Raw genomic sequence first — 25,160 nt, 5'->3', positions numbered from 1 at the left:
GAGTGGAGTGAAGGCGTTATTAAATTGAGAAATCAATGGAGGCGTTTAATCATACATAGTGGCTGGCAAAAAGTTTCATCCTTTTGTTTTCTCTTTTATTGTCCACAATAAATGGGCTATAAATGTTCGGTTACGAAAAAGGAATGAAACAAAAAGGGAAGGCATAGCAAAAAGGAGAATAAGGTAGTGCGGCAAAGCAAAGAATTTTTTTTTAGGCTTTGCTAAACTTAGTTTTCTTTTTATGAATTCAATAATATTTTTGATTATGTTTCAGAACTAATTTCTATTCGCTAGGGCTACGATGTAGCCTAATTATGAATTCTTAATTTTTCAGTTTAATTGTTAATGAATTTTCATTCAATTTGAGTATCATTTTGCTGCGCTTATGTGCTTGATTTTAATCTTGGTGATTGGCCACCACTTTGGTTTGAGTTGAGTGTAATGTGATGCGAGTTAACTTAGATGCCATGTTGTTAATTCAGTTTTAGCATCTTGCAAATGGTACCAGTGAATTCCTTGATGTAGATGCCATACACTAGGTTTCACACGGTCTCTTAAGTAGTTCTCAAATCGTTAATGAACTCGTGTGTGTTTAGTAATCTAGATGCCATAGATTGTTAGCACATATGAGTATACATAGTAATCTAGATGTCATGGATACTATATGAATTAGAGGAACTAAACTATCAATTTGAATGATTAATCATTAATAATTAACTGTAGGAATTGAGTTGGATTGGTTATGGTGAATCAAATGCTCTAGTGTTTTTCACAATTGATTTATAATTTGATTTCATTGTTGTTCTTGTCATTTATTTAAGCTCATTTGATTTTTGTTTACGTTTACAATTTCAAAGTTCTTTCTCAAATCATCAATTTTTCCATTTCAGTTCAAGTGCAATACAAATTAAGTTAGATAATTAGAATTATTTCAATCTTAGCTGGAATGATCTTGTGCTTGCCTACTATACTACTTTACGATTCGTACACTTGTGAGCATTAAAATTTGGACTTAATTGGGTTGACTTCGGTTAATCTAATTTTGGCAACATAAGGCATTAGAATTTTCTGGCAGAACTGGGTTGGGTGGTCTCTCTCACTCTCTCATTTTCCTCCTTTCCCTCCTTCTGATTAGTCCCTCTCTCTCTCTCCCTCATTTCTCTCTTTTTCTCCCTCTCTTCCACTGCCATCTGGCAAATTGACACACTCCGACCGAGATCAGGGCATGCTGGTTGTCACGTGGAAGTGACGTAACCATGTGCACAGTGCAGAAGCTAAGAAATAATAATAAAAGTACGAATAAATAAAAACCAAGCTATACATTGCGTAAATAACATACATGTGCAAGCGTAAGTGTGAAAAACAATGTTCAGAGCACGAAAGACCTAGTGTAGTCTGGAAGAAACAACACTAAATAAACACACCCCAAAGGTGGTCCTACACTGGTGATAATATGTCAGACATGCCGTGAATCCCTCGAGAGCCACCAACAGAGTTATCCAAACTAGAACCTGGAGGGGCGCAAAACAGAAAGTGTGAGTGGGCAAAAACAAAGCTTTTCAAAATCATTTCAATATAAAAAATACTAACCCCTCGCCGTAAAACCTGTATAGTTTCCCAGAAAATAGAATATGCATGCATATATAACTCATGCACAGAAATATGCCACGTCAAATGCCTCTGCATAGAAATGCAAGTACTCAGATAATGTCAAATCAATGCCATGAAATCTGTCAGCCGAAGTCACCTAACGTGACCTGTACGGCTGAATCTAGAGCTCAAATCTCCAACTCACTAACTATACCTGCACATGAGTCGGAACCACCTAAAGTAGTCTGTGCGACAGGACTGGGTGTAAATAAGTACGCTCAAGTGCTACGATCACGTGAAAACTGGGCGAATAATTGCGGGTCACCTACTAGTCAAAACCACCTATAGTGGTATGTATGATAGGACTGTGCACCTAACTTGGATCCAAGATAAGCGTGTGGTGCGGGATGTGAACATCACGTGAAGGACTGTGCCCTACTCTGGATGGGAGCACTAACACCGGGGGTGCAGGTTATGAGCTCTTATGCATCTCAAATTACTACTAAACATAGACATAAACCATAACTTACCTGTGCGTCCGCAACACCAAACATATATATATATATATATATATATATATATATATGCAGCTAATAATGCATAATTAAACGGGCAAACATAATGCATGGCATATAAAACATATAGACGCTTCATTTCACTTTCTGGGAAAAACACAAGTATATAGGTATATACGGAAAACCAAAAGCCCACTCACTGGTATGTAGAAGGGTCGTAACCCCCTTGCCTCGAGTGATTGCGCTCGTCCTCGGGATAGGTCTCACCTACATGCGAAACAACTATAAAAACGTTAATTTTAAAGCACATAACCAACATTATGAAATAACTTCTCATATAATGCTCAAATGGGGTGTATGAATACACCAACATGATCTACTCAACCTCACGAACATCCCTATATTTTTAAAATAATTTTCTGACACCGCACGCACCCCCACGCGCTGCCCAAGCGCAAGAACGTGCCTGGCACACTGACGGCGTCAGTTAACGCCGTCAGGAATATTCCGTTAAGTCTAACAGATTCCGTTAACGTCATTAGGAATATTCCGTCCAAACTTAAGGAATATTCCATCGTCTTCTCCGGCCAAATTCCGACGCTGTCGTCGTCACCCGAAAACTAGGAAAATTTCCAAACTTCGTATCTCACTCGTTTTTCACCCAAATTTCACGACATTGGTACCAAAATGAAGCTTACAACTAGAGGAACAAATCCTTACCACTTTCAAGCACTAAAACCAACTGAATCTCGTCAGGAAAACTCCACCAAAACCGGCCAAACCTGTAACTTACGATCCCGACGTCCAAAACCTTTAAACGAACCACCTCGAGCCTCCTAAGGACCTCACCAAGCTTCCTACAAGCTTGAAATTCCCAAAAACACATGAATTTACGTGTGCATGAACAATACCCTGAATTGAGCATCTCGAGTTCAACGTGAAAATGAAGGTCCCCTTACCTGAAATAGGTATGGTTGAAATCCTAAGGACCTCACGAGCACAAATATGTAGTTTTCTTCCTCGATCCGTGAAGTTTTCGAGCACAATGGGTCTTGTCCGTACGTATGGTGAAGAAAAGAGAGAAAGAAAGAGAGAGAGGCAGGGATACGGGACAGGGAAAGGATGAGGGTGAGTGTGGGTGTGTGTGTGTGTGGTCCAAAACAGCCAACCAAAACCCCCAAAATAACCACACAACGAAACAAAAATACTAAGGGCACAATCGTCATTTCACCCCTACGGTATGAAAAGTCCAGGACGGGCTGTTACACAAATTCTAGTCTTTCTTTCCTTTTTTATTTTATTTTTTAAATATGAAAATTCAAACTTTGTAACTAAATAATTAAAATTCTATTATTAACAAAAATATAGTTAATAAATCTAATAGATACGAAATACGTAAACTAAATAATGAAATTCTAGGGATAAGATTTCACATCCAAGCTACTAAAAATGTTGCATCCGTTAAGCCCCATTTAAATTTCTTATTAACTAGAGCTTACTTTGTCTCCAACATCAATAGAAGGACATAGAAGCATGGCTTCCATCAAGTCACCCTCTTCAGGCCATCATCTTTAAACCCAATGTACAATCACAAACTGCACCTTACAACTCAAATTGCCAATGTGAGAAGAAGGTCATGGAGATTGCTAAAATAGTATGGACTACTATGAGGATAGCCAAATCCCATTCAATAAAAAGGCAAACCAATAAAAATAAGAAAACCCTAATTTTTATCCTGCACAGGCAGAAAGTCCTTGCTGCCGTCAACATGACTACCTCTCCAATGGCCACATGGGTAACCACCCTAAGAAAACCAACTCCGCATTGAATTCGACAAAGGTATCGCATCACAAAATTTTTCAACCCGCAACAAAGAGATATCTCTTCAACCAAATGTCTTCACTAAAACCGCCACAAGGAGAAGAGTCACAAGATCTGAACCACCAGGACATGCCCCAACAAGTTGTACAAAAAACCAAAACAAAAGTAAATAATTGTAATGATTAATACTTAACTATATTATTGTCTTGAATGATGTTGGAAACAGATGGGTACTACAATTAACCAAATGAACCACTTCAAATTTGTTCTTCAATCAAAATATTGGGATGCAAAAAGCTAACCTATACATTGACAGTATAATTCTTGCTCTTGAAACATTGAGTTTCTATATATTGATTGTATCATCAGATACATACACAGAGATCAATTCTTACCTAAAGTCTAGCAGAGTGATTAGCTAACATGATAGCTTAAGCTAGATTTATCAAAGAGAAAATTGGAATGTGAGTAAGTGAAACTCAATTAACAATAATTTCTCAAGGAAACAAACACGAAAAACCCCAACATATGCAACAACATATGTTAAAACTTCCGTGAGCATTACGAAATCCAATGCACTACAAATCAGTACCATTTTGGAATATAAAACATGATTATAAAAACAATTTCTTTCAAAAAAGCACAATTTTCTATCTTAAATACAATAGGTTGGACTGGCCCAACCCAACACGACCACGGTGGGCCTAAGTCAAGTTGGCTTAAAGCTGCTTGGTTTTTTAAGGCCGAGACTCGAGCCTTAGCATAGTACACCTAGCGATTTCATGCAAGAATAGAAGATGAACAAAATTAAAGTTGTTATAGCATTAATCATTCAATCTTACCAAGAGATTAATATAAAGGAGTGATTGAAAGAAACAATGAATAGAAAAAAATTAAATCAAAATAAAAGCCTTCCTAACCACCGTCCACTAAAGCAAAAGTTTGCAAATTTAACGGAAATTATGACACTTATAACAAACAAAAACTTAAATGGAAAAAATATCTGTATCAAAACTTGGGGTCAAGAAAGGAGTTCTTGCTGCCTTTACTTTTATTAAGTGAGAAATATTCAACCTACTTAATTTAAAAGCCTAAAGTCATACTAATTAAATAGTTAGCCGATGTGTTCATGATAACTGTAGAAATTCTCGTACACAACTGACACGTTGACGATACAACTCACAACTCTTTTAAAGAGATGGATGCGCTTGATTTGGTGTCAAGCTTGAAGGTCGTCAAGTCGGAGACGATGACTCCTAGGAAACACTCTCACTAGTGAGAAAAAATTATTGGGGCCTAAGATGCTCTTACACAAAACGTTTAAAGTCATGCTCTCCACTCCCAAAAATCAAGCAGTTTTATGTCACATTGAGTCTTGACTTTAGGCCCACTATGTTTGTATTGGGTCAGGCCAACCCAATCTATTGTACAAGGTAAAATTTGACTTGGATCATTTGGTTAATTGTAGTACCCACCTGTTTCTGACATCATTCAAACAATAATTTAATTAAGCTTTAATAACTATAAGAATCAAGCAATTCTAAACATAAATTAAATGACTTAAATAAACATGACATTAACAAAAGTGAAACTCAATTCTCCTGCCAAGACAGTTCTATGTGATGATCGACACATGAAGCGATGTGTTGTGGGTTTCATACTCATAGTACAATGTTTGTCCTTAGTATACTGCGCTCGGAGAAGTACGTTTTTGCTCATCTTTTTATAGCAAATTTAACTTTTCTTTGCTAAACCCTGTCAATTATTTATTGGAATACTACTAGCCGTTTGACATCAGTACATTTATTATGGCATCTTAATTCTCTCTTAATAATTTTAAAGATGGTTTCCAATCAAGATTCAATTCTAGCCGTTATGGTTGGAGGCCTCAATCAACGATTTTTATTATGGTGATTACTCTTGCAATTTATCATCTTTATTGCTCCAAAGTTTTAATTACCAAATGCTAACCATATATCTTTCTTTTCCAATGTCTTCGAGAGACAGTCCTGTATGTACGTACTTGTTAATCTTTATGGAAAAGTATGAAGATGAAAATCGTTTCCTTTCTTTCTTCTCCTATCTTTTTAATTCATCATTCTTGTAAGCTTTATTATATTCTTCACTCCCTCCATACCAAAAGAAAGAATCGAGTTGTTCACCCGATTCAAGTATTGCTAGTGCATGGTTACTAAGATCATAGGTTGTTGTATCTTGGAGGGTAGGGCGTCATAACCTGCTACACTAAGACATTGTCTTAGAGGAGCGAAATCTACTCTTAAGGACAATGATTACACGCCTCAACGTACAAAGTTGTTCTAATCAAGAACGGACGAAGAGCATTCTTTACCTACAAAAGATATGTATTTTATCTTATTTTTTTTATTTTATTTAATAAATTATGGAAATAGAATTTGTTCTAATCAAGAACGGACGAAGAGCATTCTTTACCTACAAAAGATATGTATTTTATCTTATTTTTTATTTTATTTAATAAATTATAAAAATATAATTGTGATATATACTAATATTAATTTTATGTGATCTGTTGTAGGAAAAGTAACATTCATATCTCCAATATTTCCAACGCTGTGATTCAACTAAACAAATTTTCCATACTAGCTAAAGCTAAAATACCCCTAACAAAATTTGGATGTGACTTTTAGGAGCTCTTTGGGTATAAAAATAAACATTAGGTTGCATGAGTTAGAAAAATAAAAGGTTTTTACTTATGAGCCACCGTTAAAATGCGAGATAATATTGCAGCATAAAGATGTTTACAGGGACTGTCCTCTCAAAAGTGACAGTACTGAGGGATGTCATATTTGGAGGAGAAAAAAGGCTTCCAATTCCCTTGGTAGCAGTGTTGTGTTAATTATCCCACCTAATATATGCACGTTACAAATTCCATCCAATTTCTACAATCCTGCCAACTCATCCACCGCTCGGCTAGTTTTTGATCCGAAAAATCTGCAAAGTTTTTTATCCGAAAAATTTGCAAAGTTGGTTGAGGAACAAAATGCTCATATCTGATAAATCAGTGCAGCTATAATCTAAAATATTCAAGCGAAGATGAGACAGCCAAGTATTATATATAAAATGAATTATATTTTGATAGGCTTATTCTCATGTTAAAATTGAGTCTTCAACGACCGTTGTTTTCTAGTGAGCTATCTTAACCTTTATTTTTGTTTTTTTAAATTGACATTAAAAGAAAAAAAAAATGATCTAGAATATTTTCATGTTGTTGTTGTTGTTTTTTATTTTTTTTATTTTTTACTTTTTTTTATTTTTTATTTTTTATAAAGCTTAATTATTATTGGTTTGATGATTATATGGGTTGGAAACAGGTGTGGCATCTCTATGTTAGGGCTTTAGAGGGGACTGTAGCTTCAATCAATAATATTTTGATTCGAGCCAAGAAAGAATATATGTTAGATAAAAATTCTCATTGCATGTCAATTAGTTGGTTTGTTAATCAATTATTTAGTCAATTAAGTATGTTGGAATTAAATTCGCACATCGCTGTGAATGCATGAATGGTGTTTACAAACTTTAGCAACCTACAAAATAGTAAATAACTGTGAGTAAGCCTAAAACCATGGGGGGGGGGGGTTGTGCCGGCCAAAGGCTTTTCAACAATCGAGTTAGTGAATGATTTTAAACTTAAGCATTGAGCTTGAGTGTTTGGATTGCGCTACCAAAGATGAACCCTAGATGGGTATATTTATACCATCGGAAGGAGAATTTTTAGGATAGAATCCTTGTTCTAAACCGGGAGAATCCTAAAGGATATCTATGAGTAGATATTGCACCCTCTTAGGAGTTGTGATTCCTTGTGGTGCATGTCAATTTCTAGATTGTAGGAACTCCAAGATTTATAGAATTTGATTGAGTCCATATCCGGATCAGATCGCGTGTCTTGCGAAGAAACAAGTATGGTCATCTAGCAAAGTCGCTAGGACTCCACCTATTGCTTCGAACAAGGTAATGGTAGCACCACTACTTCATCTCATACAGCTCCACTCAGAGCTGGTGAGTTCATGACCGGACTTCTAGATAACTGTATTCGGATCAGCCTTACTCTAGCTCTGGGAAATCACAGTCCCACAAAGTAGTTGAATGGTTGTAATATATGTAGCATCAAGTAGTTAAGTGGTTGTAATATATCTATCTTTAGCAAGCAAAATATATAGATGTGGATGTGAAAAAGAAAGACGTGTTTTCTCTCTCTCTCCCTAGAAACCCAAATCCAAAGCTTTTTCTCCGATTTCAACTTTCAACCGTCGTCCCTTGCACTTGCTCGGGGTAGGCGGCAACCGTTAATTCCTCCTTTCATTCTTCCCTCCTCCTTCCTTCCTTAAATGCTTTGCATTTTTCTTTTTTGTTTTCCTCCCCTCTCACTTCCTCTGCTCAATCCCCTCCCTGCATCAATCTCTTCCTCTCTTTTTGTAGTCTCCTTTTTTAGTTTTATTCCCTGTTTTCTCTGAGTTTATCTCAGTTTTTCTTGAGCTTGGTCTCAATTATCCCCTGAGCCTGTCTCGTATCTAGGCTTCATGCCCCTTATCCTGCATCTTTTGCCTACTTTTATACTTTCTATCTTTGAACTTTCTGTCCTCCATCCTCCTTAGTTGTGATACTCTATCCCCATCCCACCATGTACTCAGATATGGGGGTCTGATCAGGAATAGGATACCAAATCTACTACCCTTCTTCACTTCCCTTTCACCCAACCAATATGCCTATGCTGGATCCCTATCGAGGCCAAGTGTTGGGTATTTTACATATCCCCTTAGCCTCGCTCTCTACACATATGATACTTTGTGTTGTATATATTTATAGGGGCTCATGAAGGGGACTTAGATTTGGTGTCTACTTTTTCGGTTCGGAGTTTGCCGTCCTTCAAGGATGTGACGGCGACGACGATGTGGTATTTGCTGATGGAGATTAGGGTTTTTTTATTGTCTATTTTTTGCTGCCTTCGAGCCTAAGCTTGTGTGGGCCTTCTGTTGTATCTTGGGTTGCTGCTCTCATTTTGTTTGGGCCTTTTACTTTTCCTGTAGTTGTTTATCTAGTCCTTTTTGGACCTTGTCTTAGTTTTTATCATACTGAAAGTTAACTTTGTGATAAAAAAAAAAAAAAAAAGCAAGTTAAATATAATGATTCGTATGGTTTGTTGGTAAGAAATCGCACGGTAATTTTAATTTGCATTAGTTGACAACAATATGTTTTGTCAAAACCATTAAAGTGACACTAATAATTAAAACAATTGTCTTAGTGTATATAATACAATTACACATAGATAAACGAAAACAAACGTAATAAACAATTCTCTCAAAGAGATGAAAATTTCAATCTTAAATACAACAAGTTGGATCGGCTTGACTTAGCACGAGCACGATTGCCCTAAAATCACCGTCGTTATCGTAAGGGACAACTCGTAGTGTATTATCTAATTGTTTGGAATGATATGAATGTGATGGCACTCTATACTCATACTTTGGTGAGACTTCGGGGCCAAGTTATGATTACATTCCCCTTGTCATAAAGTATGTCTCCATCCTTAAACTTTCTTTTATTTTTTTTTCTTTTATTTAATTGTAAATTTATATGATTTTTGTTGTCAAACTGTGTAAATTATCCCAACTAATCTAAGCATGTTACGGGTTCCATTCAACTTCTGCGATCGTTCTAACTCATCCACTCCTGGGCTAGTTTTGTTCCATAAAATTCTGCAAAGTTGGTTTAGGAACTGACTGCTCACATCAGATAAATCATTGCAGTTATAATCTAAAATATGAAGGTGGAGATGAGACAGCCAGGCATTATATATCAGATAAATTACATTTTGATATGATTCTGGCTTAATCTCGTGTTAAATTAAGTCTTCAGCTCTCGTTATTTTCAAGTTAGCTATTTAACCTTTCTTTTTTAAACAACTGACATTAAGAGAAAAAAAAGTTGGTTGAGAATATTTTTTTTCATGTTGTTTATTTTTCCATTAAAGCTTAGTTATTATTATTTTGATGATCATATTGGTTCGAAATAGATGTGGTATCTCTGTGTCCAGACTTTTGGAGGGGATTATAGCTTCAATCAACTGAATATTTGGATTCAGCCAAGGGTGGATGTATGTCATATCATAGTTGTCCTCTTGAGGGGCCACTTCCAATGTGTTCTCCATTGTTTAAAGGGAGAGAGCAAAGGATGTGGTATACTCATTCTTGTTCAAATTTTAGAGCCAAGTATCGTTGTACCCCTGTTGTCCAGACAAAGTATGTCTCTCAACTTAAAATTTATTTTATTTGATTGAAAATTTGAGATAGGATGTTTGATTTGCCAATAATCTATTAATTAGTCCACTTGTCTTCTTGTCACTGCACGTCAATTAGTTGGGTTTGTTAATCAATTATTTAGTCCATTAAGTAATTGAGTGGTGGTATTATATCTACCTTGAGTAAGTGAAATATAATAATTCGTATGATTTGTTGGTAAGATCGCACACTAAGTATAATCTGCATTATTTGATGACAATATGTTTTGTCAAAACTATTAAAGTGACACTAGTAATTAAAACAATGGTGCTAAAGTATATGATACAACTACATATAGATTGTTGGAGAACAATTTAGAAACAATAAATAACAGAAATATAGAACCGAAATACTTATACTTTATTATTCAAAAATACTTGCAATACAGAATGCAATTACACAATAAATACAAACAATTAAAATGATACTAACTTGAATGAATTGAAGGTAGAGGCTAGCGAAAACGCTATGTCCTTCGAACAGTATTTCCGTCCCACTCGTGTGCTTGTGGTTCTACAACGTCTGCTCGACCAGGATACAACTACCTAATTCTACAACCCGCACTGGATTATAGAACTCTAGCGAATTGCTTTGTGTGTTTACTCTCTAGAAATTTTGTACGGAAGACAAGGGGGAAGAAAAAGATGATTTTTGATGGAACTGAGGACTCTAGTTATATAGGCTCTTTCATACCTTTTCATACACATTTTGGATGTATCTGAAGCTATACAACTATTTCCAAAGAGATACACCTCTTTCCAAAGAGTTGTGTCTATTAATCAAAACATTTTAAATTAATTTAATTAAAAACTTAATTCGAAATTAAAACTAATTGATTAGATTAATTTTAATTCCTTGGCCCCAAGTGCCCCCCCTTGTCTTGATTAATTAATATTAATATTATAGTATAATCATCAAGCCTAATCCACACAACCATAAGACCCAAGCCTTCAATCCATTTCCAAATGGTCCAAGTTCTAATTACTAAGAAAAAGGAATAAGCCTATATAAAGGCTAGTGAAAAAATACTGTTGACCAATGTGGAACAAGAGGGTCTTAAACTCCTACATAGATAAATAAAATCAAACATAACAAACATCGTCTTAAAGAGATGAAAATTTTAGTTTAAGTACAACGAGTTAGGTTGGTTTGACTCGGCACGAGCACAACTGGCCTAAAGTCACAGTTGTCATCGTGGAAGATAACTCGTAGTATTTAGATGATTTTTTGCTCTTGTTTCGATGGCTGAAAGGCATATACGATGCTCGATTATGAGATTGAGAACCCAATTAAGTCTTGAAAATAATGAATTTAATACCAGACAAAGATAGATTATTTTTTTTGATGAAGGACAAAGATAGATTATAGTGGTTGTGTGCTTGCAGTTTTTTGTATATATGGGAAGATTCTTATTTTTTCTTCCTCGAATTCCCAATTAAACTTATATTTTGAAGCATAACATTGTATTAATTTGTTTTTAGCGTATTTTTCTGGGCTAACTATTCACAGTTTGATGGCGTGTGGGGGGCTTGGTATATTAAATATAGAAATAAATAGACATACTGAGTATTTTCTAAACTTAGATTTTGAAAAAAAGGAAAGAAAAAACACCACATTATCAAAACCTGAGAAATTTTTAAATCACAAAACTAGAGAAGAAAGAAGACGATGAGGACCTCGTACTCGTCACAAAGAGAATGGCACCTGTTGTGTTCTTTTGTCAGAGTAGAGAACAGTAAACCTTAAAGGAGGGTGAATTTTAAATAGCTATAAGATTAAAAGATAATGAGAAAAATCATATAAAAATAACACTCCTTAGTGTTCATAGGTATTCATAAAACATTCTACTATAATTACAATTGCTCTCGACGAGTTTTCATAGTTTGAAATCTTCTCATAATCACATTATTGCCAATACTATCAAATATATCTTTCTCGATATATATTACCATGTTGTCAGATTGATTAATTTTCCATTTGTGTAATTCCTAATAAATTTTTTTTAAATATTATAAATGTATTAAATAATGAAAGAAGAGAAAAAGGTAAAAATAAACTCTACCACGTTGGGACTCTTCGGTCAACTAATAGATAGGGATTAAATTGTTTAGTGGCCACAAGGTTTGATCTCCAAGAATAATTCAAATCGGTAATAAACTATAATATAATATATATACTATTTTAATGAGCATTATTAAAACCTTAGAAGGGTTAAATGACCGGGTATATATCAAATATAGTAAAAAATTAATCTTTAATTTCAAAAATGTCAGTTTTTATAAAAAATTTCAAATATATCCCAATCTCACTTAAGTAGATCCAAATACCCTCAAATTTAATATCCAATTAACTAAAAAAATCAAAACCCTATTAGATGAAGAATTAGAGAAAACCCTAGAGCTAAGAAATGGTGGAGATCTGTGCATAGGAGAGTGAAGGCATTAGTTGCTAGTAGGAAATGGTGGAGGCTTGTGCATCCATAAACGACGGTGAGTGTAAATGATTTTTTTTTTTTTTTTTTTTTTTTTTTTTTGCATTGTTCCCTGTCTATGTTTTCTCTTTGCTTTTGTAGTTTTTCTTCAATTGAATATTTATGAAAGAATGAATTGTCAATCTTTGTAATGTTATTTATCTTAAGTTTTCATTGGTACGAAGCAATCTCTTTAGAATCTCTAAGTCTTTGATTGTAATTGTTTCATATTGACATATATGCATTTCGTCATATACTGAGAATCTTCTATATATGAAGGCTGTTCGTGCATCAGAGTTTTGTCACTTATTGGTCCTTGTGAATGCAATTATCTATTTCTATAATTACTTGTTTGGCAAGGGTTCATGTTCCCTGTTAATACTGTACATAATAAACCTCCTCTTTGAATCTTCAACAATCATCGGCTTGGTTCTTAGCTAAAAAAATTATAAAATTCGTACTGTATAAATTGTATCCCTGTCGAGCCGCGAATGAGTCAAGAAGTTTTAAGTCTAACAATTGGTTAATCTTAGCGAGAGATTATAGCACAAGAAGTTTTTAAGTCTAACAATTAGTTATTCATACAAATTGAGGGTAGTTTTGTCTATTTACATGAGATTTTGGATATATATACACACACATATACATATACATATATATATCTTTAATATTAGAAAGACAGAAGTCAAGTGTAAGTGTCTCAAGGCTACACCAAAAAGTTTTGGACTAAAAAGACCCCGAAACTAAAAAAAAAAAGTTACAACTAACAATATACATGAAAGCTTTTAAAAAAACTGATATTTTTGAAATTAAGGATTAATTTTTTATTATATTTGATAAATACTCTAAATGGGCACCCTAATAACAAGGTGGCTCCACCCCTGGCCGAGAAAAAGAAAGAATAAGAGGTCAGGATTTGGTGCCTTTTTTGGTTTTGGCTTAAGATAGTTGTCCTATGTGTTGATAGTATCTGCATTAATGCCCATAGTTGAATCCTTGTGATGTACTTATATTGAATTTTGTGCGTCTGATTGCAGATCAGGTTCTGAAGAACAAATTTGTGGTATCTGATATATGCCGTTTGCGGTTGGGATGGGCTACCTACAATTGTAAGATTATAAACTCTTCTCGATCTTATTCCCCGTGGACCTTAATTTGGACAAATATCAAGGCTAACTCACTAATTAATTTATTTTGTTGTTTCTAATTCTCTTTCCAGGCTCGGTGCCTGTAAATGTTTCTATAGCTTTACATGAGAACATCAGAGAGGGAGCAGCTCATCTGAAGACCGGCTGTTTAAGCTGCTAAATATTGAGAACGTACTTCTCTTAATGCATTTGTTTATCATATATATATGTGAGACCCCATAAAATGTGGGTAGTTTATTAAGGAGCGATGCCAATCGAAATGGTATTTTATTTTTTTACAAAGGATAGCATATGAGTTAAATTGCTATTTGTTAGGAATATCAGTGAGGTTCGAACTCGAATTAAATTGCATATGTATAATTATTTTTAGCCACTGCTTAAAAGGCCATTTACATATTTAAAAAGTATTAGTTATTTTAAGACATCTGTAATAATATCACCTAAACTTTTAATGAATTTTTATAATTTTTAATAAATTATTCATTTGATTAGAAAGTACAAAATATTTACATAATTAACGCGTAAAAATGCATATGGAATTGGTATTAATTATCATGCCACCTCCACCCATCGTCCTCACTCGTATCACCGCCACAACCACCAGCCACTATTATCTTTGGCATATATACTAATGACTCTAGATACAAATAAAGTTTCGGGATGGGGCCAAAAGGGCATCTAAAGGAGCTTCGTTTTGGGCTAGCCGCAACATGCTTGGCCCCGATTTTCTAGCATGCCGCTGAGATGCGGAGCCGTGAAGCGAAGGTTTAGATCCGACAACCAAAATAGGTGTGCCGCTGCTAGCTTTGAGCAGAGGTTGAAGGGATGGTTTGTGAGAAAGAGGAGTAAACGAAGAAGATGAAAGAGGATGAGTTTTGGGTTGAAAGAGGAGGATTGCAGGACATGGATTAAAATTGAAAAGACCAAAACGGCAAAGAACGCTGGAAAAACAAGTCGTGGCCTATCAAATCGACAGTTATGGGCGACGAAAGAACAGGCCAAAGGCGTAATAAGGAGTTTGCCGCCGACCCGGCAGCGACATGGAACTTTGGGTGTGTGCAAAAGAGAGAAAATGGGGAAGCTCCGGCTAGTTTTTATTTTTATTTTTAACAGAAACAAAATGTAATATAATTCCATTAACCAAAAAGAAAAAAAAAAAAAATCATTTACTTTTAATCGAAAAGAAAATATTAATTTACGTAACGCCCCGTTTAACGGACAAATCACACAACGTAACATAAAAAGAGGAACTCCATTGTCTTCCACTCTTCCTCCCCTCACTCTGATCAGCTGCTCTTCTCCCTTTCACTGAGACTTTATACTCGATCAGTCTGAATCGTCGAATCAAATCGATCCAACGATGGAGACCAACAACTGCATGTCCATGCTGTCGTGTGTGGGCACCAACGTCGCCTTCGCCTTCTTCGCCTCACTGGAACGCTGCTCCTGCATCAATCTCAACACTGCCGATTTTGACGACGACAATCACAACATCACCAACGACGACGACCACCGTGCTCTTTTCCTCTCCTCCTCCTCCTCCAGGCCAACTGCCGGGTCCCACCAAGACCAGCCCATCAAGCCCGCCGCCACCACCACCCACCACCGCCTCAGCGACGGCGTTTCAGCTTGATACAACCACTCACTCGTAGCGGCTCTCACGTACGGTGAATATTACAAGAAGAAATTTATGTGCTTTATGCTTTCTGGGTTATCTGTAATTTGTGTCTCGTGCGAATTGGAATTGTATTCGGATTTGGTGTGGCACTTTTGGAAGTGAAATGAATTTGGGAATTTTTGATGAGTTTTTGGAGGGAAATGCTATTTCCAGAGCTGAAATTGTTCCTTCCGTGTCAATGTACAACCTTTTCATGCGTAAGGTACTACCACTTTATGCATCTGGAGTGCTCTGGAAGCAGCAAATTTAGCTTTGGACAATAGCATTTCCTTCTGAGAAGTAAAAGTTAATTTTTTAATTTATATAAAGAATTCTTTGAATTCTCGGGCTGATATCAGCATCTGAATTCTATGTCTGCATTGTTCTCTCTCTCATGCTAACATCAGTTGTGGTTTTGCTGTGTAACGTATAGTTTGGTCAGACTAGCTAATGTCACTTTAGCTTGAAAAAAATGTGAGTGATTCCTCAGTTCCACACTTGAGTAGGTGGATTTTATTCGATATTTTACGGACTTATAGTGATTGGAGCTTGATGTTTTACTTGTTTCTGAATTCGTTTGTGTAATAAGTGGTTGTTGCTTCTCAGTTTATCAAAGTGTTATTGTATGAGTTGGAAAATGTGGAAAGTTTTCGCATTTTTCTCGGTTTCTTCTTCTGTTTCTTGTCATTTGAACCAAGAATTTGCATCACAAACCAAACATTTCATGGATATGTCTATATATATGTATATATATGCATTGTAATCGACTTTGCTTTCGGATGTTTGGACGATGCTCTCATTTTGTTGAACTAGTGTGCCTTTTTGTATTTTGTTGTTGTTCATTTTGGGGACCATAGATAATTTTCTAACAATTAGAGACCAGAAGATTAGAAAGAAAGCACTTTGCCATGTTACAGAATTTGCAACATTTGCTGACAAAGAGAAATGGCTGACTAGGGTTCTTTAATTCCTTCTTTCTCCCTTTATACGTATCTAGCAAAACTCATATCTTTATGCTCAATTAATGATTGCAATTCTATGTCGCAACAGATGACAAAAATTGATTGTCGAGTTAGAGCTAACTGATATGGTGTCTGTTTTTTGTAATTAGAAGATCTAGCATCAATGCTCTTCACCTTTCCGTTAATGCAAGATTTTCAGTGTCATGTGTGACAAAATTCGTTAAAATGTATTAATCTTTGTTTCCTTAAGAGCCAAATTTCAATCTTTATGTGAGAAGACTGATAGAGTCTAGTATTTGATCTGAGTTTTTCACATGACTCTAAGTCTTCAATTTCCAACCTTTGTATGCACATAACTTTAGCATCAGATATGGTATGAATTTATTATGTTCCCTTTACTGATGAAATCAAACATTGTTGAACAACGAATCCCTCTTCAAGCATCAGCATCCAAAACATAACTAAAGAGGAAGGGAATCAAATATCAGGAGTACCGGAAGTCCTATGTGCCAAGTGTTCACTTGCAAATTTGGTGCTTTCAGAGGTATGATTTTATTGTCTGGTTGAAATAAGATGCTGTATCATAAAATGGCATGTTTGGTTCGGGAGGATTGTTTAACCAGCACACTGACAAGAAAGAACAATTCACAAAAAACATCAAAAGAAAAACGGGAAATATAACGAAAGCAGCTTGGATATGCAGAACATGGTAGGAAATTGTTTCATTCAGCTCATCATCTACATTACATCACATCATAGATTTGTCATTCACTCATTTGCAGATAGCTCAGTTGCAACTAACGAAAAAACATCAAAATTTGCGCAGTCCATAATCTAATGGCTACTTATCTTCTTCTCTCCAGCAAATCAGCATCAAGATGCACCGCTGTATTATATACAGCCTCGCTCGCTTCCCCTTCAAGACTCTACCTCTTTGAGCCTGAACCTTGCACCCCTTCCGCAGAGGAAAAGGCAGGCACCCCATCCGTGTGAGTTTCTCTGAAAGAACTATCAAAACCTAAAACTGTGTTTTGTAGATTGTTCACACTTTGCTGATAGTATAAACTGACTGCTCTTACATTTAGAAGTGCTTAGTGTGGGAGGGTACGAAAAGTTAGTTACGAAATTTTGTCTTCCAGTGCAGCAAGTTACTGTAAATTTTTTGCAAGTTTGGGGGGTGGAGCATGTGGCTTCCCTTGGGAGTTCCGCAAGGAGCCAAAACCCAATTTTCTGGATTCAACCATTTTTTTTCACAGCAGTGGCAGTTTCATGGGCGGGGAGTTTCTGCTTAGCTGTTTGTTCAACCAGTTGAACCAAGATTTTTAACTATTGGGAAGCTACCTAATGCTTATAAGTAAATGGCTTATCTCATAAGCAGTTTTAGAGCTTTGGAACAAGTGCTTTTAATTTCCTTCAGTGAGCATTAATTATATATATGATTTTACAAGCCACCCAAGAGAGTTGGAGATGGGAGATTCTTCTATGAGCCAACTTTAGTTTACATGCTTGATGGTGTTGATTTTGCGGCTATAGTAGCAGTAGTCATTCCAACGTGGGATAGAACTTTCTGGGATGGTTGCGGGATGTGAGTGGGCGGTTGGCCGGTTGTACAGTGATTGTCAACTGACCAGTCGCATCCCGCTAGTATCCTGCATAGGAGAAAACCTAGAAACATTTGCATGCTCAAGTTACTATTTAGAACCTGACACCATCACACACAGTGAAGTGATGCAGCGTGTAGTTTTGAAGGTATCATGTGTTGTACTTTTATGCGCAAAGGAAGTGAATTCTAACAAAGTATCATATATCAATATCATTGGCGAAGCGAATAAACAAACAATCTAAAAAATAAGAACACAAGAGATTTAATGTGGTTTTGTGTAAAGCTTATGTACACGGTCGAAGCACATCGATAAATTTCACTAAACAAACGGAGATAACAAAAGAGTTTAAATTCTTACAACTCAAATCCCACAAATTACAAACTCTAAATCAAACGAGTAGAGAATAAAAAACTAACGGAGAAGATTCTTCTAAATTGCTCTCTAACTCACAAATTCACAAATTGACTCTCATCAAATTGCCACATGAATGAGCCACATAAAATAAACTACCCTACTGTCCTATTTATAAAGCATAGGACTTAGGTTTACAGATGAATCCTAATAGGAAGTAAATCCAAATCCTAATGAAATAGGTAATTAACAAAATCTCACCAAGCAAGGAAACCAACCAAGAAGTCAAAATCCAAATCCAAATAGGACACTAAAAAAGAAATAGGTAACACATACCTAATTTTGATAACGCAAAACCCAACAATCTCCACCTCGGCAAGAAATTAGTGAACTTCCAAAAAAACAAACTTCAAACTAGGATACCAAAAATACAAACGCAAAAGTGATCACCATATTCTTCAAAGAACAGATCTCCACCTAGACTTAAAAAAAAAAAAAAAAAAAAATCAAAAGTCTTCAAACTTGAAATTTCCTCCAATGCCATCTCCAACAAATTCTATTACGAAACCTAACAAATACGAACCAAAATCCAAACAAAAGCTTGAACAAACGAACCAAAAGTGCAAATGGCACTCCCCCAAAAAGCTTGAGTACCAAGCTCCACCTCCTCACATAACCTTTAGAGAAGTTTAGAAAAATAATCTTCTACAATGCTTGCCTCAACACTAGCAGAAGACTTATCAAACGGCTTCTTTTTGCCCTTGAGTTTAGGGCAATCTATTTTCTAATGACCCTTCTTATGACAATAGCTACAACTGTTTTTTTCAAGTTTGCCCTTTTCCTTATTCCTTCCTTGAATTACCAAAGCTCCATCTTGTGTGTCAAACACCTTATTCTTTAGCTCTTTAGAATTCAAAGCAGCCTTAACATCTTCCAAACTAAGACTTTCTCTACCGAATAGCATGGTATCAACAAAGTGTTCATATGAAGGAGATAGAGAACACAACAAAGTTATTGCATAATCCTCATCACTAATTTGGTCGTCCACAATTTCAAATCCATCATAAGTTTATTGAATTCATCAACATGCTTATGAATTAACGTACCTTCATCCATTTGAAGAGTATGCAAACTTTTCTTCAAATTCAACCATTTAGCAAGGGATTTGGTCATATACAAGCTCTCTAATTTGAGTCACAACTTTGGTGCAGATTTGATGTTACTAACTTCATGCAAGACTTCATTAGATAAAGTCAACAAGATTGCTCCAAGTGCCCACTCCATAACGTCTTTGTTTTCCTCATTAGTCAATGAATTAGCAAAGCCTTCACACCCTTCAGCATTTTCAAAAGCTCTTGTTGAACTAACAAAGCACACATCTTTAATTACCAAATACCAAAGTCATTCCCATCGAACTTTTCGATATCAACTGTCACCAACGACACAAAAGGCTTCATAGTGACTAGCAAGCAAAGCCTAAGTTGAAACCTGAGCTCTGATACCACTTGTTGTACTTTTATGAGCAAACAGAAGCGAATTCTAACAAAGTACTAAATATCAAAGTCGTAGGTGAAAGCGAAGAAACAAACAATCTCAAAAATAAGAACACAAGATGTTTAATGTGGTTCGGCGTAAAGCCTACGTCTACCGGCAAAGCACGGCGAGGAATTTCACTAAACAAATGGAGATAACAAAAGAGTATTTTTAAACTCTTACAACTCAAATCCCACAAATTATAAACTCTAAACTAAACAAGTAGAGAACCTAAAACCTACAGAGAAGATTCTCCTAAATTGCTCTCTAACTCACAAGTTCACAAATTGACTCTTACCAAATTGCTAGTAAACTAACTCTAATGTCCTATTTATAGAGCATAGGACTTAGGTTTACATAGGAATCCTAATAGGAAGTAAATTCAAATTCTATTCAAATAGGTAATTAAGAAATATCTCCGCCAACTACAAAAACCAATTAAGAAATTAAAATCCAAATCCAAATAAGACACTAAAACAAAATTGGTAACAAATACTTAATTTCAAGACGTAAAACCCAACATCGTGGCATGGCATATTGGCATGCATTCGACACTATTATGGGTTGCTGAAATTATTTGTCGTGTGTAGAATTAATTTTTCAAATGGATTTTTTTATTTTTTTTTAACTTTTGGGTGCACCATCGACGTCAAAGAATGTGACGTGTTTTGCATTAGAATCAGTGAAGGGGTGTGTGAACGGTGAGAAAAAATGTGTATAAATATCATCTCTCTATACATAATAGTTGCAAGAATTAACAGATATGAGCATAATAAGTTGGTTAGACCTGCTCTAACAAAAAGGAAAAGTCTTAAGATTTAATTAAACCATTTTAAAGATGAAAAAAAAATTAGGGGGTTTTGTAGCGCAAGAATTTTGTTTCACAAATAACTAAGAACTTCGAAGTTTTATATTTGATTCTTCATTTTCTGTTCCCCTAGTATATTATTGCCAAAAGTTACATATAGCATGGGAAATAAATCTTTGCCTCACTGTCTTTAATTTTGTCACGAAAGGTGGGGTTGGGATGCGAAGGCGTGCAGCTGCAACTATGCTTACCATTGAGTAGAAGAGCATGTCTAACTAAAAGCATAACAAATTTCTGTTTTACTTTACTCTATTTGCCTATAGCAAAACATAAAGTTTCATACACATAAAGACACAAATTGCTGTTTGACTTTACCGTAATTAAAAATGGTAACTAGTTACAGGTAGCACAACCCACAAAACCGAACCAAACCAAATCAAACCGTGCTAGTTCAAGTTTAACAGCATGTATAGGTCGCTTATACCTTTGAAAGAACCCTAGTCACATTAACTTTTTGCACATTACAATTGCAGAATTCAAAAGGTGATTCAGAGAGAAACTATAAGACAGTTACTGATAAAGTAAAATGATCGAATATAGAACACAAACAGAAAGGGAGCTGTTAGCATGCAGGTGTGTCTATTTTCCTCAGTCAAATGACATGATTTCATGACAAAGGATATTGACACAGGTGAAAGAAAAGTAAAGTGTTCTCTGTACATCTCTTTTCTCCGGTCCCTTGCATGTTTTTATTTATTTGTGACATTTACAATTAAAGAAACCAAAAGAGAATCAATAGATAAAAATAAACAAGGGCATACATAATGAGAAAATGGGCGTCCGGAAATAATTCCCAAAGTAGAAACTGTTTTGGATTGAGAACATTAGGGGTCATACTCAATAATCACATCCCCAACATCTTATTATTTCCATTCCATGTTAGAGGAATCATGAAAGCTGACAAACATGCAAAAAAAGAAAAGAAGGAAACCATACTTTTTCCTCTCTTCCAATCAATTTTTTATTTTTTTATTTTTTTTTAATTTTTTATCACAAAAGAAAACAAAATTCTGAAAAAGTATAAAAATAGTATCTTGGATTCAGTCTTCCAGTTCAAGTCTCTGTGTGTTTTCAGCAATTGTGCAAATGACAAACGTTTTCTCCACTTGGTTTACACAATGGCTAAGCTTGTTGTTAATTTTTGCTTACAATTTTCATGTAATGGCACAATGGCCTAGTGGAGGATCAACCAGGTTCTATGATTTCAAGGTCTCTTGTAACTTCTTTGATGTATATTTTTCCAATTTCTCGCGAGTTTCTTTTTGTTGACGAATGTACATACTCAATCTGATCATTTCGATTTTCAGGTACAAACCAAAAGAGTTACTAGACTGTGCAACACCAAGGACATCGTGACCATCAATGGAATGTTCCCGGGGCCATCTGTATATGCTCAAGAAGATGACAGAATCGTAGTCAAAGTAACCAATGAGACACCTTACAATACCACAATTCACTGGTAAGTACGTACACAATCCTCGTTGAGTATATTTTTTTGTTACACTGGCCATTTCGAACTCTAGACCTATCATTTTTCTACCCATCACCTACCCACCCTCATCACTAGGATAGTGGTTTCATTGAGTATATTTTGTTAACAACTTAATAGCAATGTTTTCCTTTAATTTCCTATTAATTGTTTCTAATTACTTTTCTAATAGGCACGGCGTCAGGCAGAAGTTATCGTGCTGGTTTGATGGACCTTCATACATAACCCAGTGTCCAATTCAAGCTGGCCGGAGTTTTACATATGAGTTTACAATGGTGAAGCAGAAGGGCACCTTTTTTTGGCATGCTCATGTTTCATGGCTTAGGGCAACTGTTTACGGTGCCCTTTTGGTGTACCCAAAAACTGGGGTTCCCTACCCATTTAAAGTCCCTCATGAAGAGCACACCTTAATTCTAGGTAGCAAAGTGAATTCTTCTTCTTCTTATTATTATTTACATTTTAAAAGTGATCATTTGGGTTAATTATTATGCTACGGAAGTTTGGGTTAATTTTGATTATTACTTGGGAAAAATACTAGGGGAGTATTGGATGCAGGATGTTGTGGAACTTGAGCTTAACACTACAGCAAGTGGAGGGCCTCCTACACCTGCAAATGCATATACAATCAATGGCCAACCAGGCCCCAACTACAACTGCTCCAACAATGGTAACAAAGTTAAATTCTAAACAATGTTAAAAATGTATAATATTTACCGTGTTTCTCAAAGACTTGTCAGCAATGTGATTGATAAACATATTCCAAATAATGAAACCATAGTTCATTCGTTTATATCATCTATTTGTTTTTCTTACTATATTACATACATAATATAAGAAAAGCGATTAACAGATCAGCAATGTGATCAATAAATGTGATACAAATAGTTTAAATTTTATAATATAAAATGCTACATTTTTCCCTAATCTTCTTGTTTGTCACCTAATTGTTTTCCTTGACATGTGCTTTTGTGATTGTTTCAGATGTATACCACATTGATGTGGTATCAGGGAAGACGTACTTGCTAAGGCTAATACATGCAGGTTTAAACATGGAGAACTTCTTCGCCTTAGCCAATCACAATCTGACAATTGTCGAAGCGGATGGAGAGTACACAAAACCATTCACTACGGACCGTGTGATGCTTGGGCCAGGCCAAACAATGAGCGTTCTGGTCAACGCTGACCAATCTCTAGGAAAATATTCCATGGCAATGGGACCTTACATGTCCGCCAAGGGAGTCAAATTCCAAAACATTTCATCCATTGCTTACTTCCAGTACTTAGGTGCTGTCCCTAATACCTTATCTTTGCCTGCTAAACTACCCGTCTTCAATGATAATCTTGCCGTTAAGACGGTTATGGACGGATTAAGGAGCCTGAACAATTGTGTTAATGTGCCAAAACAAATTGACACTGAACTCTTTGTCACCATTGGATTGAATGTTCAGAAGTGTCGATCCAAGACACCCGAAAAAAATTGTCGAGGCCTTAATAACGGGGTTATGGCAGCGTCGATGAATAATATAAGCTTCGTTAAGCCAAAAACGTCGCTTTTGGAAGCGTATTATAAGAAAATTAATGGCTCTTTCACTGAAGATTTTCCTAGGGTACCCCTCAAGTACTATGACTTTGTCAATGGAGCGCCTAATAACGTTCCTAATAATACACAAGCACTGAATGGGACTAGGGCATTGGTCCTTGAATATGGTACTAGAGTGCAACTCATCATGCAGGATACTGGGACAGTCACTACTGAGAACCACCCAATTCATCTTCACGGCTACAGCTTCTATGTTGTTGGGTATGGGAGTGGGAATTTCGATTTGAAAACTGCAAACTTCAACCTGGTTGACCCGCCTTATATGAACACAATCGGAGTCCCCGTCGGCGGATGGGCTGCTTTACGTTTTGTTGCTGATAATCCTGGTAAGTAGTGTTCAATTTCTATATCAGTACTAATTCATTATGCTAGCGTCAGTCGAGCGTGGGCACGTGATGTATCACAACCTTTTGTTGAGAATGCCTGTGCTAGAGTCACATCCGACCCACCTCCGACCGAGGCTATATCATTTTGACAAGAAAAAGATTGATTATTAGTGACAGTTTGATTGTAAATGCAGGGGTTTGGTTTATGCATTGTCACCTTGACATACATCAGTCATGGGGTTTAGGGACGGTACTTGTCGTGACTAATGGTCAAGGAGAGCTTGAGACCCTTCCTCATCCTCCTGCAGACTTGCCTCAGTGCTAGAGTAAAGTTTCTTTGAATTTTAATAAGAAACTGACACAGAAGAGGGTTTTAATCAATCTTTGTTTCCAATTAATCAAGATAATTCTTTGTGTGTGTGTGTGTGTGTGTGTTGGGGGGGGGGGGGGGGGGGAGGGAGAGGGGTTGTAAACGAGTTTAATCAAATTAAACTATTATTTCCTTTTCGCTCAGTACTAAGCGTGGTATAGTGTAATTTCCTTTACTTGTTAGTATAAAGTTTTGTTTAAATTTTGCAGAAAGCGAGGTCAATATCAAACACGGCCACTTTTCTTTTTATAAATTAATAAAAAACACTTTTGGAGTATCTACTCAACCAAAATTTGTCATTGTCAAAATAATTGTCCCATCCAGTTCATTTAAATATTGATTTCGGAAAAATATTCACACACTCCAAATTACTTTTCTCACACCCGTTTAATTTTTTAATATTTTTACACACCAATAACACTTGATAGAAAAATATTAAAAAATTAAAAGGGTATGAAAGAAGTTATTTAATGTGTGTGAATACAATCTCCCTTGGTAAAATTGCAACGTTCCTATATTACAGCAGCTTAAACTATCAAGGA

At 35.8% G+C, this 25,160-nt stretch overlaps 2 protein-coding genes across 8 annotated transcripts; both read left to right on the top strand.

The window, feature by feature from the left end:
• Positions 1-15,090: 15,090 nt before the first annotated feature.
• LOC103927190 lies at positions 15,091-15,662 on the top strand. Its single transcript, XM_009336085.3, has one exon. It carries the CDS (start codon positions 15,219-15,221, stop codon positions 15,489-15,491), a length of 273 nt encoding a protein of 90 aa, XP_009334360.2. The 5' UTR covers positions 15,091-15,218; the 3' UTR covers positions 15,492-15,662.
• On the top strand, positions 15,503-24,669 carry LOC103927193 (laccase-6). Of its 7 annotated transcripts, XM_048565669.1 has the most exons (9): positions 15,504-15,520; positions 16,919-17,021; positions 17,341-17,466; positions 21,307-22,042; positions 22,141-22,292; positions 22,495-22,739; positions 22,861-22,989; positions 23,304-24,248; positions 24,443-24,669. In XM_048565669.1, the coding sequence occupies exons 4-9, from the start codon at positions 21,920-21,922 to the stop codon at positions 24,571-24,573; spliced, it is 1,725 nt and encodes a 574-aa protein (XP_048421626.1). In that variant the 5' UTR covers positions 15,504-15,520; positions 16,919-17,021; positions 17,341-17,466; positions 21,307-21,919; the 3' UTR covers positions 24,574-24,669. The 7 variants fall into 7 exon arrangements, with proteins under 7 accessions (XP_048421629.1, XP_048421626.1, XP_048421627.1 ...); XM_048565672.1 differs by lacking the exon at positions 21,307-22,042 and having other exon boundaries at positions 15,503-15,520; XM_048565670.1 differs by lacking the exon at positions 15,504-15,520 and having other exon boundaries at positions 16,919-17,186; positions 21,307-21,406.
• The last annotated feature ends 491 nt before the right edge of the window (positions 24,670-25,160 follow it).

The sequence above is a fragment of a genome, unplaced genomic scaffold (assembly GCF_019419815.1).
Source record: "Pyrus x bretschneideri cultivar Hongxiangsu unplaced genomic scaffold, Pyrus_bretschneideri_v1 Contig4, whole genome shotgun sequence".
Taxonomy (NCBI): domain Eukaryota; kingdom Viridiplantae; phylum Streptophyta; class Magnoliopsida; order Rosales; family Rosaceae; genus Pyrus; species Pyrus x bretschneideri.
Note: the sequence above shows the minus strand (reverse complement) of the source record. Positions and strands in the feature narration are given on the sequence as shown.

Excerpts from the sequence above, each read along its gene's own strand:
- LOC103927190 (XM_009336085.3), top strand. The coding sequence starts at position 15,219 with ATGGAGACCAACAACTGCATGTCCATGCTGTCGTGTGTGGGCACCAAC.
- LOC103927193 (XM_048565669.1), top strand. The coding sequence starts at position 21,920 with ATGACAAACGTTTTCTCCACTTGGTTTACACAATGGCTAAGCTTGTTG. Across the intron at positions 22,740-22,860 it reads AGAGCACACCTTAATTCTAG|GGGAGTATTGGATGCAGGAT; the intron begins GTAGCAAAGTGA and ends GAAAAATACTAG. Across the intron at positions 22,990-23,303 it reads CTACAACTGCTCCAACAATG|ATGTATACCACATTGATGTG; the intron begins GTAACAAAGTTA and ends TGATTGTTTCAG.